This window comes from Phaethon aethereus, assembly GCF_964289735.1.
Source record: "Phaethon aethereus genome assembly, contig: HAP1_SCAFFOLD_108, whole genome shotgun sequence".
In the NCBI taxonomy this organism is placed as follows: Eukaryota; Metazoa; Chordata; class Aves; order Phaethontiformes; family Phaethontidae; genus Phaethon; species Phaethon aethereus.
In genome coordinates this window covers 1,317,154-1,332,947 of record NW_028113960.1, presented here as the reverse complement: position 1 = coordinate 1,332,947, position 15,794 = coordinate 1,317,154, and the positions used below count along the sequence as shown (strand labels likewise).

Sequence of the window (15,794 nt, the reverse complement as noted above, 5' to 3'; positions counted from 1 at the left end):
CTGAGCATAACCTATCACTGCATGGTCTTGGTAAAGGCCAACAGCTTCCTGGGCTGCATTAGGAAAAGCATTGCTGGCAGGTGGAGGGAGGTGACCCTTCCCCTCTACTCGGCACTGGTGAGGTGACATCTGGAGTGCTGTGTCCGGTGCTCAGCTCCCCAGTGCAATCTAGGAAACTTCTTGACCCATGCACCATCTCCACTACCACTGGGCACCAAGAGCATTTAAAACCAGGACTTTTGCTCCCATGGGACCCAGTGGTACCGTGAGCTTAACCCGCACCACAAGGAGAACAGACCGTTTAATAGACCAGTTCCTTAGACATTTTATTGGCAGCACCTTTGGAGGAAGAGCCCAGCCTTCAGGCACTGCAGCTGGGAGATGCCCTTTGATTGAAGAGCTGCTATCGGACAGGCCACACCTGACACAGTGTTGTGCGAGGGTCAGACACAACTGGATCACACCTCAATCCAAGGAGCATAAGCCCAGAAACATTTCTACAAGAAGGATTATCACAAGGGAAAAAAAGTAGACTCCTGGCCTAAGAGAAACTCTGGGAAATGTGGAGAGGAGACGGGCTATTGTCAGGGAAACAGCGTCCATTGGGTGAGTTTCCTGAGGGCATCCTTGAGCTCCTGGTTCCTCATGCTGTAGATGAGGGGGTTCACTGCTGGAGGCAGCACCGAGTACAGAACTGCCACCACCAGGTCCAGAGCTGGGGAGGAGATGGAGGGGGGCTTCAGGTAGGCAAAGATGGCAGTGCTGACAAAGAGACAGACCACGGCCAGGTGAGGGAGGCACGTGGAAAAGGCTTTGTGCCGTCCCTGCTCAGAGGGGATCTTCAGCACCGCCCTGAAGATCTGCACGTAGGACACAACGATGAAAACAAAACAGACAAATACTAAATAGGCACCGACCACAATCAGCCCAACTTCCCTGAGGTAGGCATCTGAGCAGGAGAGCTTGAGGATCGGGGGGATTTCACAGAAGAACTGGTCCATAGCATTGCCTTGGCAGAGGGGTAGTGAAAATGTGCTGGCCGTGTGCCCCACAGCATTGAGAAACCCACTGCCCCAGGCAGCTGCTGCCATGTGGGCACAAGCTCTGCTGCCCAGGAGGGTCCCGTAGTGCAGGGGTTTGCAGATGGCAACGTAGCGGTCGTAGGCCATGACGGTGAGAAGAAAATACTCAGCTGAGATCAAGAAGATAAAAAAAAAGACCTGTGCAGCACACCCTGGGTAGGAGATGGCCCTGGTGTCCCAGAGGGAGTTGGCCATGGCTTTGGGGACAGTGGTGGAGATGCAGCCCAGGTCGAGGAGGGAGAGGCTGAGGAGGAAGAAGTACATGGGGGTGTGGAGGCGGTGGTCGCAGGCTATGGCGGTGATGACGAGGCCGTTGCCCAGGAGGGCAGCCAGGTAGATGCCCAGGAAGAGCCCGAAGTGCAAGAGCTGCAGCTCCCGCGTCTCTGCGAATGCCAGGAGGAGGAACTGGGTGATGGAGCTGCCGTTGGACATTTGCGTCCTCCGGGCATGGGAGCCTGTCCAAGGAGGAAAACGCATCACTAAGGACATATTTATCTGAGCAAAATCTGTGCTGTTTCTCACAGAAACCTCCAAGACTGACTGTCCCCTTTCGGGAAGACCTTTGGCCGGTGCCTTTCATGAGCTGTGGTTGGTGCTGGCCGAGGATGCCCCAAGGAGCAGGACGCTCTGCTGTGGGCTCTGGAGGACTCAGTCCTGCCCTGTGTCCGTAGGGCAGGAGGAGCACGGGGTGATCTCAGATTAAATTCACTTTTGATATCAAAGAGCTTTGCAGCTTTGTTGCTCCCAATTCACCTGGTGGCAGAGCAGAGCTGTGGGGATTTTGTTTTGTTTGTTCTGTTCTTGTCCCCCCACACCCAAGGGCAGGAGTGCTTTTAGTGCAGAAATCTGTCATTCCTGCTGCGCTCCAAGTGAAACCGTGGCCGGCAAAGGGACTGTCCCTTCGAGCAGCGTGAGGACAGCCGGTCTGTCCGTCAGCCCCGGGCTCAGCTGCCCGGTGCCGGCACCTTTCTGAGCTGGAGGACTATCACACTGCGCTGTTCCCCAAAAGAACCCGGACACTGATGAGAGCAGAGGAACCCAGTTCCACGTGCAGCTCTCCCAGCCGCTCAGCCCATCTCGTGGTACCTGAGGAGGATCTCAGCTCTCCCCGCCCAGCCAGGGACACAGAGGGTCCTTGCAGCTGCCCACATTCCGCCCTCCCGCAGGATTTCCTTGGCCTCAGCCCGCGGTGGCTTCTCTCTCGGGCACCTGGGAAACACAGGCTTGCCATGGGCGAGTTGTGCCCTTCTGGAGGGCAGCCTGCAGCCCAGCAGGACCCCCCGGGAAAGAGTCAAGTGTCCCAAAGCTGGGGTGTCGTCAAGGGAGGGTCAGGTCTTTTCCAGCCCCACGCACTGGAGTGCCCAGAGCCCCAAAGTGTGGGAGGGGGGTTGGTTGCTTTTCCTCCATGGAAGAAGCTGCAGGAGAGGACCCAGAGCGCTGGTGTCTCTGCTGAACCCGACTCCTCACCCCGGTTTCTTGGTGGGGCTGCTGGGAAGGCAACTGATGGCCAAGTGCTTGTGAGGCTGAGGGTGCGGAGCAACGGTGTGAGGGAGGGGAGAGCGGGGGGTTGCTCTGGGGAAGGAGCCGGCACTGCAGGGGATGGCAGGAGGTGCCCGAACCCCCCTCCCACCACGTTTCTGGGATCTCCTCCCTCTCCCGCTCGGACAATGTCTCTGCTGCCGGGCGCTGTCTGTGCTGGGAACCACTTCCCTGTGCCCGAGCCTCCTCCCTGTCAGTGCTCACAGACAGAGAGCCCCATCCCACCCACGGGGTGCCCGGCTCTGCCCTGCAAACACCTCCTGGAGCTGCTCCGGGGGCATCTCTGTCCGTACAGGGGCAAAGGAGCAGCTCAGATGACCCCTCAAGAGAACGGGCACCTCCGTGCCTTCTCCAGAGGGGGAAAATAAAGTCCCATCTCCCACTTCCCCCCAGACAACCAAGAGGACCAGTCTCCAAGCACAGATTCCTTCCCTTTCAGGTAATCCTGACTTTTTCCATCCTCTTGTAGTTTCCTGCGAAATAGCCAGGGAGAGATCCCCCGGGGCGCAGGGACTCCCGCAGAAGGACAGCCCTGGGCAGCCCTGGCCGCACACCCAGCTTTGTGTCCCTGTGGTCCTCCACAGGACAAGGACACCGTTGTTCCCTGTCCCACTGACGTGCAGCAGGGAAGCCCTGCGCAGGAGCACGTCCTCCTCTTCTACACTGGGGAAGCCGTGAGTCCTCCTGCAGATGCGACAGCTGTGGGATGTGCCAGCTCGAGGAGATCCCTCCAGAATCACCAAATTCAATGCCCGGCACGCCCAGACTTACCGTACAGAGGGCTGTGAAGAGCTGTCCCCCACACTCAGCTCTCACCACCCTCCCACCCCAGGCTGCCTTTCTCCTCTCTCCCACTCCTCTCCGCTCCCCTCGCTGCCTGCAGGCAGTGCCCCCAGCCCTGCTGCGCTGGGCAGAGGAGCTGCTCCTGGGCAGAGCTGTCTCTCTGCAGCGCTGCCCGCTTGCCACCAGCTCCCTCCACCCCAGCAGCCCGGCCCAGCTCCGCAGCAGAGGACCAGCCCACGGCAGCACTTTCTCTGCCCGCGCTGGGCTCCCTCCGGGTGTCCCTGGGGCTGCAGGGAACCTGCTGGGAAACAGGCTGAAGCCATCCCTGGGGTGCCCTCCCTCACCTGGGGAGTGACACTTCTCTCCAGCAGCGTCATTCCCCTCTCAGAGACAGAGTCAGGTCAAAGATCACTTCTTCTTGCCCCACCGTGAGACAGGACACCCAGACAGGCAAAGGGAGGAACCTCCTGTACCTCCTGTACCCATGCAAACCACAGGGGACACTGGAGGTGCCAGAGGTGGCCCAAGACATGTGCAGGTCACTGTAAGCTCTGATGGAGCAATTCAGAGGGACAGGGCAGCGTCTGGGGTCGTCATTTTGGAGGCTGCTGGGGCATGTATTTGGCCAGCTGAAGTGACAGCGGATGGTCACGCTTAGGACAGTGAAGCCTGTTCCTGCTCCGTGTGTCCAGGGCAGCCTGTGGAGGTACTCCTCTGAGCAGCTGGAGTCATTGCCATCGGGAGAGCTAAGTCTCTCGCCCTTCTCCATCAGCTGTATTTACCAGATCTCCATTGACAGTCACGGCAGGTTTGTCACAGACACCCCTACGATGCTGAACCTAATTCACGGGGCTCTTAACTGCCAAACTCATTGCACCAAGGCCAATGCTTGATGAGAGTTTCAGGAGCAAGGGCAGGGCGGAATGCACCACCACACCATCACTTGTTCAGCCTTTAGGAAGACAGGATATTAATAACGGTGACATTCCTGGTGCCAAAGATGGAATTCTCCCCCTCAGCCTCAGCTGAATCCCGTCTCCGTGGGCAGCACCGAAAGGCACAGGCTGAGATGGTTCGGTATGTGGGCAGATGCCTGAGCCTCTCTCAAGACAGCAATGGAGCAATTGCACGACACTACAGGAAATGAAAGGGGGCACTTATTTCATGGATTTGCTGCCCAGGGTAGAAAATACCCCAGCAACCATCTCAGAAACACCAAAGGAAGGTACAAAATAAGAACAGCATGGCCAATGGGGAAAGGATTAAGAGGAGTGGGAGATAAACCCCAGCCAGCACCTAAGCCCCTACCCAGTCCTTGCTCACCCGCCCCCCCCCAACAGCCAGATGGGGGAGAGAAGGGCAGAAGGATGGCAAAAGTGAAGAAGCTCGTGGGTTGAGATAAAGACGGTTGAACGAGTGAAGCAAAGCTGCACGTGCAAGCCAAGCAAACGAGGATGAATTCAGTACTTCCCCCTGGCAGGCGGGAGTTCAGCCATTCCCAGGAAAGCAGGGCTGTGTCCTGACTAAGGGTTACTTGGGAAGACAGAGGCCAGAACCACAAGTGCTGTCCCTTCCCCTTCCTTCCCCTGAGTGTTTTCTTGCACTAAAGGCCACCCCTCAACCTGGAACGAATCCACTACTCCAATCCCCCACCTCAGTATTTGCCACTAAACCAAAGCCCAAACACACAACCCCTTACCCATACTCTTACCCTGTTGATCACCGTAATCCTTTGCCCATACCCCGAGCGTTGAAATGTTGGCCTTCACCCGAGCCCTCGCTGCCGCCCTAAACAACACCCACCCCACAGTGCAAGCCCGTTCGCTAACACTGACCAGGCAGCACAACACCAAAACTACCACAGAAAACTTTGCCTGACCCCAACAGAGAACGGCGAGCTCTAATGTTTAATTGTAAGCTGAACACCCACCCCCCAAAGCCCTCCTTCCCATGCTCTACCCCCTCACCTCGGTCCCCTCTCCTAGCCCTAACTCCAGCTGTTTGGCCCCTTGGGGGCAGGGCAGGGATCGTGAGGTCCCAGGGCGCTGCCGCGGCGTTGGAAGAGGAACGTGAGGTTACCCACGTCTGAGCAGCTCTTAGGCCACAGGGAGGAGATGGGTGGGAGGGCGATGGTGAGGTCGGCTGTGCCGCAGGCTCTCATGGCACAGCAGAACGCACGTGGCTGTGAGGTCACTTCTGCCTCTGGAGTTGAGAGGCCAGCGGCAGGAACGTGGCTGGGAAGGGGACGGTGAGGTCCCTTCTTTCGGAAGCAGCTGGGGGTCAGCCCTTGAGTCAGGGCTGGGACATGTGCTGTGAGGCTCACAGCTGCCAGTGTCTCTGACAGGCCAGCAGAGGCAGCTGGTGGGCAAGTTGGTTGTGGGACTCCCTTTCCCCGAGGACCTGCGAGGCCCACCCCGGAAGAGGGCTTGGGTAGGGGTGGCCACGTCCTCTCCACACGAGTACCTGCTGGGACGGCAGTGCGACCACGGTGTGGGTGCTGATCCGAGAAGCTGAAAGGCCAGCAGCCGGCGTGTGCCTTGGAAGATCATGGTGAGGTTGTTCTGCCTGGTCAGCTCATGCAGCGAGTCTTGCAGATCCCATCTGTGGAAGGGTTATCCCCTTCTACAAGAATAAATTAAACTAGTCTTTCCCTGGGGACTAGCCTTTACCAAAGTTCTGTGTTCTCCAGAACACAACAGCAATGGTTAGAAGGTGCCGACTGATGTGGTGACAGCGCCCGAAAGCTTTCTTTGCAGAGCATCCAAACAGAAGCAATGACAGTATTTCTACACTCATGTCTCCAGATACGTCACTTGTGAAATAAAACAGTCATGCCACAAAGTGAATTAACAGCCACATTCTCATGAGGATATTAAGCAAAAAGTCATCATGTTTGTGCTAGTAAAAAAACCCATGAAATATTCCTCCAGTACTTATCTCCTAAACAGGACAATCACGCTCAGGGGTTTGTCTGAAAGCACAACGCAAACTCCTGTTCACAGCAAGGTATTTCAATGTGTAGAAAATTGTGAACCTTTTGCTCCTGTGATCACGTTCAGTGTTTTCTTAGAAGGGACGAAATTCGTGCCGTCATTTCTACTGCCCCCAGAAGAGGATGCTCCCGTGTGGATTGGTTGTGGCAGTTTTAGGCAAAGGTAAGGACAGTGCAGTTGGCCTACGGGTACCAGGTGGGAGCTTCCTGCAGACTGCTCATTGCCATCGACTTCCTTCTGCAGCCCAGGAATATGATCTGCAGAACACAGCCTGCAGGCCAAGCTGTACGTAGGGCACAGCACAGCTCAGGCCTGGCTTTACTCAGGAACACTCTTACATGGATCCCTAACTCCTGGAGGCACAATGGTTTTTTGGTCAGGATCGCTGAAGTGCCTGAGGAAGACTGGGAAGGTTACGAGTTGTCCTCTGGGCAGCTGGAGGAAGGCACACAGATTTAGACCCTGGTAATCACGGGGGACTTTGAAGACCATGGCCCTCTGCTAGAAGGCCTCAGTTACAGGGAAGGGGGAAGGTGATCCCTGACCTGACATGATGAGAATGCCCTCCTGGATAGGTTTTTCGCAAGATGACAAGTCAGGACTGGTGGAGGATGTGGAGGGCCGCTTTGGCTGCAGTGCCAGTGTGTTGGTATAGCAGAAAACGCTGAGCCAAGTCAGCAAGACAAAGTGTAGCAGTGCTGGGGAGACAGGACAGAGGACCTCCACCAACGCTTTGGCAGCGCTCTTCCGAAGGCAGCCCAGGATGACGTTGTCTGTCTTTGCTGCAAAGGTGCAAAGGCAGGAGAAGAGAAGGCTTTGGGGAGACCTAATCACAGCCTTCCCGTTCCTTCTTGGGTATCAGCAAGAACATGGAGCCAGGTTCTGCACTGTCATGCATGATGGGAGAAGGAGGGCCAATGGGCATCAGCTGAAACAAGGGAGGAGAAACTTTTGCCCCATCAAGACAGTCAAGCACTGAAGCAGATTTGCAGAGAGCTCGTGTCCTCTCCATCCCTGCAGCTTTTTGAGCCCTAAATGAATAAGCCCCTGAGCAACCTGCTCTGACCCCATAGCTGACCCTGCTGAGAGCAGGAGGATGGCCTAGACACATCCTGAGGTCCCTTTCGGCATGAAGGATTCTGCATTTCCATCCACAACAGGTCTTCTCTTCGTGACTGGAAGCAAAGCACTCGGGTTCCCAGTGACCACTGAAGTCAGCCACAAAGAAGTTGGGTCAGACGACCTGTGAACTTCTTGTCCCACTGCAGGCATTGTTGCTCAGATGCAGGGCTGCTTGGCAGCTCCCCCCGGGCAGCCCCGAGCATTTCCTTCAGTTCACCTTTTCTTTCCTTTTTCCCTCTTTTCCTGCTCACAATTTCTTCCCCTTGGCCATCCTTGGACCCTCCCGTGCAAAGAGCCCACCTCTGTTTCCCCTTTCCTGCCTGGCCCTGCTTTGGCTTCCTTTGTACCTTCCTTTGGCGCTTCTGAGTGAGTCACCATCGGAATGTGTACCTTGGTCAGCAATATCATCGAACCAGTGCTTCCTTCCCTTATGCGTAGTGTCCTGCAAGTCCTGGTGCTGCTATCTTGTTAGAGGCACGTCCTGTCAACAGATTTGGTGGGCCACCTGTACGAACACACTAAAAGGTCTCAAAACAGAGCTTCACCCCTGGGGGAGACCTTGAGAACTCTCGGATTTGGCAATAGAATCCTCATGAAATTTTACAAGGAGAAGTTGTGAGTCCTTTTCTGGGGGTAGAGTAACCCCAAACATGAGGGCAGGCTGTGACCCGAACAGCTGAGGAGTGACCCTGAGGAGAGAAGGGCCTGGGCGTTATGAGGGGTACCATATGAGTGAGTGGCGCGTGCTCAAAGTTAGTAAGGCCAACTGCCTACAGGGCTGCATGAGGAGGAGCGTGGCCACCCAGACAAGGGGGTTCTCATGCCCCTCGACTCAGCTCCGGTGTGGCCAGATCTGGGCTCATGTGTCACCTATGTGGGGCTCCCCAGTCTGGAGGAATGGGGAGGAACGGAAGAGGTTCTAGAGGAGATCTGCCCAGGATGGGGTTTGGGGCCTGTGTGGAGAGGCTGAGGGACCTGGGCTGCTTTAGCCTGGGGAAGTGGAGGCTTGGGGCACTACAGAAGTAGCCTACAACATCTTGAAGGGTGCTCTCAGAGGTGGTGGAGCTTTTCTTGGTAGTGGGAAGAGAAAGAGAACTCCAAAAAGTGCAGCTTGGAAGGTTCAGACTGGAGGTGAGGCAAAAGAAACCACAATCAAAGGGCAGCCTTGTGGTGCAAGAGGGCACCCAGAGGGCATCTGGATCAGCCCATGGCTTTGTGTTTCAAGGAATGGCCAGCAAGACCAGAGAGACATCCCTGAAGGTACAGAAATGCTGGGCTGAGAGCCAGGTGGGAAAGCAAGATGGTTGTCTGCAGCTGGAAGGGAAAGTGCTGCAGGCACGGGACAGTGCAGGACAGCCTGCGGTGGAGGTGGCCAAGGGCTCTGCATAGACTAAACGGCTCATCAGACGGAGGGCTTCGTCCCCTTGGCCATGGCCACCGCCTGCACCATGGAGGCCTACCAGAGGAAACCCTCTTTGGAGGCTCTGGACATTTTTTCCCCAGCATGGGGACACCAGGAGGGGTCATAGAATTCTCCTACACTTGGCACTGCTCACCCTCACATCCACTGCCCCCAGGAAGAGCGCCGAGCCACGCCTGAGGGACAGGATCTGTGGTCCCAGGGCCTGGGGGTCAGGGCTTGGCCCTTCTGCTTTGTAAAACAGACCGAGGGTTTCCTCAGCACGACAGCCGCCTGCACAGGGCCTTTGCCTACCTGCCCTCATGGCCTCCAGCCATCTGCTCTAACGAGTCCCTGGGGAGACGTTGTCAGTGATGGCCCTCAGTGGGGCCAATTAATACTTCAAGGTACTCTGAGTGGAGTTTCGGACTTCTTGAGCACTTTCTTCACTCCTCTCTCAGTACCTGAGGATCATGGGCTCAGCACCAAACACACCATGGGGCTCATTAAAACACAGAAAGCCCTAACGAGCCATGGCTCTTCCCGTAATTTTCTTCAAGTCTTCAAGACTTGTGCCGCTAATTGGAGAGGTTTCATAGTGCAGCCAAGGAAGAAGATTTCAAAGTGCATCTAGTAAAAATTACTTTGTATTTTAAAGGGTATTTTCAATTACTTTTCAGTCTGAAGAAGAGGTGATAGAAGCATTCTGCCAGTGGTATTGACCCAGGGTGTCCCCTCAGGAGGGCTGGACAGCTGGGAGAAGCAGTCCCCTAAGACCTGACACTGTATGGACACCTTTGCTCCTCACCGCTCCCCCCTCACCATTTCTGACATCGGCCACCTGGGACTGACATCACCGTCCCTTGCACCAGACTTCTCCACTCATCTCTGCAGCTGGATGTGACAGCTCCATGGCACCATCTCCCCCCGCCCTCCTTAGAGAACTGGCTGCACACAGGCACGGAGGAATTGCTCCTATGTGTAAGGGCAGAAGAGTAAGCGTGATCAGTTCTCATAAACAATGCAACACACTCTGTAACGACGTGCTACGTACAAGCTGCCTCTCAGGAGGTCACCTGTCTACAAGGGGTAATCTCCTGAGAAATGATTTAGGTACGTACGAGAAGAGAGATGTGGACATAATGAAAGAGCTGTCTAAGGAGACACTTAGACTGTTGAAAGACAGGAAAGCTTTTAACTCCCTGAAGAACAAAGCAGCAGCTGGCAAGCTGAGAGGAATCTGAAGGAAAAATCCTCGAATCATAGGATATCTCAAATAGGTTCAACAGGACGTTCCCTTTGTGAACCCGTGTTGACTCTTCCTGGTGATGACATTGTCCTTCAAATGCCTTTCAACAGCGCCCCGAGTCACAGAATCATCGAATACCTCAGGCTGGAGGGCACCCATAAGGATCATCGTGCCAACTCCCTGCTCCTGGCAGGACTACCTAAAACTAAACCAGATGACTAAGAGCATCATCCAGACGCTCCTTGAACTCTGACAGGCTTGGTGCTGTGACCACTTCTCTGGGGGGCCTGTTCCAGTGACCGACCAGCCTCTCAGTGAAGAACCTTTTCCCAATGGCCAGTGTGAACTTCCCCTGATGCAGCCTCCTTCCATTTCCTCGGGTCCTACTGCCAAGGAAAATCCCCATTGTGGATGGGGCATCCACAACTTCTTTGGGCAACCTGTTCCAATGTCTCCCTACCCTCACAATGAGGCGGCAGCGCTTTGTGGCCTCCTTTGGTGTTTTGCAGATTGTGTTCATGGCAATTCCTACCTGGGTCTTGTAGAGGCCTGCAGCTCCTCATGCTGTTATCTGCTCAGGCCACACCACTAGCATGGTGAGCCACTCACACACAAATATGAACAACTGACCAAATGGAGCTTCCATCCAGAGGGACCTTGAGAATCTCAGGGACTGGGCCAACAGGAACCTCTTGAAGTTTTCAAGGAGAATTGGCCAGTCTGGCCTCAGGAGGAATAATAAACCTCTACATCAGGGCCAGCTGGGAGCTGACGTGCTGAGCGTGACTCTGAGGAGAAGGGCCTGGAGCTACGAGGGACACCATACGAGCCAGTGGTTGATGCTCACCACGAGCAAGGCCAGCATTAGGATGAGCATGTTCACCCAGACCAGGGATGTTATTATTCCCCTTGGCACAGCACTGCTAGGGACCCCCCCACAGGCGTTCGTCCCTATATTTTGATAGAGTTGGGATGAGCTGGAGAGTGCCCAGAGGAGACCTGGCAAGGCAGGTTTGGGGCCTTAAGCAGATGCCCTGTGTAGAGCGGCTCAGAGACCTGGTCTTCTTTGGCCCTTCTGCCCAGTGGTGGAGAGGCTCAGGGCAGTATAGGAGTAGCCTGAGACGGCTTGGAGGGTGGTTTCAGAGGTGGTGGAGCTTTTCTCAAAATAGGGAAACAGCATGAGAAAGAAAAAATGCCACAAATTGCAGCTTGGAGGTTGAGATTGGACACGAGGAGGAAGCAATGTCACTCCAAGGTCAGTTCTGTGGGACAATAGGCCACACGGAAAGAGTCTGAATTACCCAAACTTGGTATTTCAATGAACAGTCTGCGAGGATGGAGAGATAGCAGTAAGGGTAGGCAGACGCTCAGGGGAGACCGGGCTTGGTAAGCAGGGGAGATGCCTCCAGAGTCCTGCCTCAAGGCGCAAAGGCTTGGTAGACCTTGCTGGACGAGCCTAAGGCAAAGAGGACAGAGAGGATCTCTGATCTATCTACACCTGCTCTTACTAAATCCTGCAGTGGCCACACATGATCTTTGGTGCTTTCTTTAGTTCTTTATGGATGCAGTAACAGCTCCTCTTGATGCCCTTGAACCTCTTGCAAGGGTCCCCACTCGGGAAGCTTTGGCTTCCCTAAAACCATCCCTATTTCTAAATTCCTCCTGCAGTCCCTGCATCCAGCTCTTGGCTGCTTTCTTTGTAATATGGAGCTTCTTGATGGGTTCCTTCTTTAGCCAAGTTGGTCTCCTGAAATGTCTCGTTGGTTTTCTGCTTATCGGTCTGGACAGTTCTCGTGCTTTTAGATGCTTTCCGAAAAGCCCAGCTGCACTGAGCTCTGCTGCCCGTGGGTGCTGCTGCCCATGGGACTACCACTGAAAGTCCCCTGAAGAGGTTAAATTTTTTTCACACTCTTTCATTATCACTGCAGCCAAAGCTGATGCCAGTTTTCACATCCCTGACCAGCACTGCCTCTTTGACAAGGACCAGATTCAGGTCAGCATCCCCTTTGTTGTCCTGGCACCGTGCAAAGGAATTGTCCCAAGAGACCCCAGACACCAGCGGGACAGTGTGCATCCTGCTGTGCTCCCCTTCCAGTGAGTGTCGGGGTCATTAAGTCCCCAAGAAGACCTGGGGCCATTCATCTGGGGACTACTTTGTCTTGCTGAAATAAACCTTTCTGCACTTCCTTGTCCTGACTGCAGCTTCTGAAGGCCTGTGGTGGAGGTGAAGCTGATCTCCAGGAAGACAAGGTGCTGCTGAAAATGTGCTGGTGTTTGGACGTGTGGAGATCCAGGAACACTGTGAAAATCATTCACCTGTTCCTTGATTGTACCATCACGGGGCTGAGCAAAGGGTTTTCGAATGAAGAACCAGGAGAGTTTGGGAGTAGCCAAATGATTTGAGACCCTGTGGTGATGGGCTTCCTGTTCATGAGCTGCTGTGCATCGGCTGAATGAACTTGAGTCAGCCCTTGCCTCACCGCAGTGGTGGGATTCAGTGGCTGGCCAACAGAAACCAAATCTGCCTGAGATGCCACCTGGGCTTGCACAGAGTAACTGAACCTGCCTGCAACGCTCTCCGGGGTGTCTGTCAGGCATCCCCTCGCAAGAGCAGTGGTTTTCCTGCAGGCCCTGTGTGGTCCCTGACAGCAGCCTGTAGGTGTGCCGGGGAGCGCTGGCATCTCACGTAGCACCCCAGGCCTGTGCTTGGCCGTTGAGCAGCTGCCCTGACTTAGGTTAAGCAGTGTGGGATGTCCATGAGACAACGGCCATTACAGTCGATGAAGGTCTAGGAACTACAGCTGATGGAGAAGCGAAGGAGAGGGACTTAGCTCCATTTGGTCAGCTGAGTACCTCTGTAGGCTGCTGTGGACATGAGGAAAAGGGAAGGTTTTAGTTGTCCAACTGTAAACATCTGCTCTCGTTTCCCTCCACCAAAGGAATTCCCCACCGGGCTCCAACGTGACCCCCCAGATGCTGCCCGTCTCTCAGCGTTGCTCCATTAGAGCTTGCAGTCACCTGCACACATCTTGGAAAAGCGCTGGTGTCACCTCAGATGTCACCAGGTGTTCCCACCCGAACACCCTCAGTCACCATTAATTAGCACGAGAGCCGAGACGAGGAGCTGACGGGCAGGTGCCTGTTTTCTGCCCATGTGCACTGAGGCAAGGGGAATCCCCCCTGCTGTGGGTCTGTGGTCTGCACGAGAGGGAGCCGAGTCCTCTTCCAGCCCCAGGGCTTCACCCCCAGGGTGGCATTCGCTGAATGTCTCAGCCGAGTCCCTTCCCTCGGCAGGGGACAGGAGACCCCTCCCTGCCACGTTCTGCTGGTCCTGCCTAAGGACGGGACATGGAACGACAGTTCTCATGCCGAACTCTGTGTCTGAGAGGGGAAGCGACGCTGCTGGAGAGAAGTGTCCCTCCCCAGGTGAGGGAGGGCACCCCAGGGATGGCTTCAGCCTGTTTCCCAGCAGGTTCCCTGCAGCCCCAGGGACACCCGGAGGGAGCCCAGCGCGGGCAGAGAAAGTGCTGCCGTGGGCTGGTCCTCTGCTGCGGAGCTGGGCCGGGCTGCTGGGGTGGAGGGAGCTGGTGGCAAGCGGGCAGCGCTGCAGAGAGACAGCTCTGCCCAGGAGCAGCTCCTCTGCCCAGCGCAGCAGGGCTGGGGGCACTGCCTGCAGGCAGCGAGGGGAGCGGAGAGGAGTGGGAGAGAGGAGAAAGGCAGCCTGGGGTGGGAGGGTGGTGAGAGCTGAGTGTGGGGGACAGCTCTTCACAGCCCTCTGTACGGTAAGTCTGGGCGTGCCGGGCATTGAATTTGGTGATTCTGGAGGGATCTCCTCGAGCTGGCACATCCCACAGCTGTCGCATCTGCAGGAGGACTCACGGCTTCCCCAGTGTAGAAGAGGAGGACGTGCTCCTGCGCAGGGCTTCCCTGCTGCACGTCAGTGGGACAGGGAATGACGGTGTCCTTGTCCTGTGGAGGACCACAGGGACACAAAGCTGGGTGTGCGGCCAGGGCTGCCCAGGGCTGTCCTTCTGCGCGGGTCCCTGCGCCCCGGGGGATCTCTCCCTGGCTATTTCGCAGGAAACTACAAGAGGATGGAAAAAGTCGGGATTACCTGAAAGGGAAGGAATCTGTGCTTGGAGACTGGTCCTCTTGATTGGCTGGGGGGAAGCGGGAGATGGGACTTTATTTTCCCACTCTGGAGAAGGCACGGAGGTGCCCGTTCTCTTGAGGGGTCATGTGAGCTGCTCCTTTGCCCCTGTACGGACAGAGATGCCCCCGGAGCAGTTCCAGGAGGTGTTTGCAGGGCAGAGCCGGGCACCCCATGGGTGGGATGGGGCTCTCTGTCTGTGAGCACTGACAGGGAGGAGGCTCGGGCACAGGGAAGTGGTTCCCAGCACAGACAGCGCCCGGCAGCAGAGACATTGTCCGAGCGGGAGAGGGAGGAGATCCCAGAAACGTGGTGGGAGGGGGGTTCGGGCACCTCCTGCCATCCCTGCAGTGCCGGCTCCTTCCCCAGAGCAACCCCCCGCTCTCCCCTCCCTCACACCGTTGCTCCGCACCCTCAGCCTCACAAGCACTTGGCCATCAGTTGCCTTCCCAGCAGCCCCACCAAGAAACCGGGGTGAGGAGTCGGGTTCAGCAGAGACACCAGCGCTCTGGGTCCTCTCCTGCAGCTTCTTCCATGGAGGAAAAGCAACCAACCCCCCTCCCACACTTTGGGGCTCTGGGCACTCCAGTGCGTGGGGCTGGAAAAGACCTGACCCTCCCTTGACGACACCCCAGCTTTGGGACACTTGACTCTTTCCCGGGGGGTCCTGCTGGGCTGCAGGCTGCCCTCCAGAAGGGCACAACTCGCCCATGGCAAGCCTGTGTTTCCCAGGTGCCCGAGAGAGAAGCCACCGCGGGCTGAGGCCAAGGAAATCCTGCGGGAGGGCGGAATGTGGGCAGCTGCAAGGACCCTCTGTGTCCCTGGCTGGGCGGGGAGAGCTGAGATCCTCCTCACGAGATGGGCTGAGCGGCTGGGAGAGCTGCACGTGGAACTGGGTTCCTCTGCTCTCAGCAGTGTCCGGGTTCTTTTGGGGAACAGCGCAGTGTGATAGTCCTCCAGCTCAGAAAGGTGCCGGCACCGGGCAGCTGAGCCCGGGGCTGACGGACAGACCGGCTGTCCTCACGCTGCTCGAAGGGACAGTCCCTTTGCCGGCCACGGTTTCACTTGGAGCGCAGCAGGAACGACAAAGATTTCTGCCCTAAAAGCACTCCTGCCCTTGGGTGTGGGGGGACAAGAACAGAACAAACAAAACAAAATCCCCACAGCTCTGCTCTGCCACCAGGTGAATTGGGAGCAAAAAAGCTGCAAAGCTCTTTGATATCAAAAGTGAATTTAATCTGAGATCACCCCGTGCTCCTCCTGCCCTACGGACACAGGGCAGGACTGAGTCCTCCAGAGCCCACAGCAGAGCGTCCTGCTCCTTGGGGCATCCTCGGCCAGCACCAACCACAGCTCATGAAAGGCACCGGCCAAAGGTCTTCCCGAAAGGGGACAGTCAGTCTTGGAGGTTTCTGTGAGAAACAGCACAGATTTTGCTCAGATAAATATGTCCTTAGTGATGCATTTTCCTCCTTGG

General features: G+C 56.1%; 1 protein-coding gene across 1 annotated transcript; it reads right to left on the bottom strand.

Annotated features, from left to right (window-relative positions):
- Positions 1–584: 584 nt before the first annotated feature.
- Positions 585–1,514, bottom strand: LOC309416452 (olfactory receptor 14J1-like; the record flags this gene model as incomplete). The annotated part of the gene is made up of 1 exon (XM_082015999.1): positions 585–1,514. The coding sequence occupies one exon, from the start codon at positions 1,512–1,514 to the stop codon at positions 585–587; it is 930 nt and encodes a 309-aa protein (XP_081872125.1).
- Positions 1,515–15,794: the final 14,280 nt, after the last annotated feature.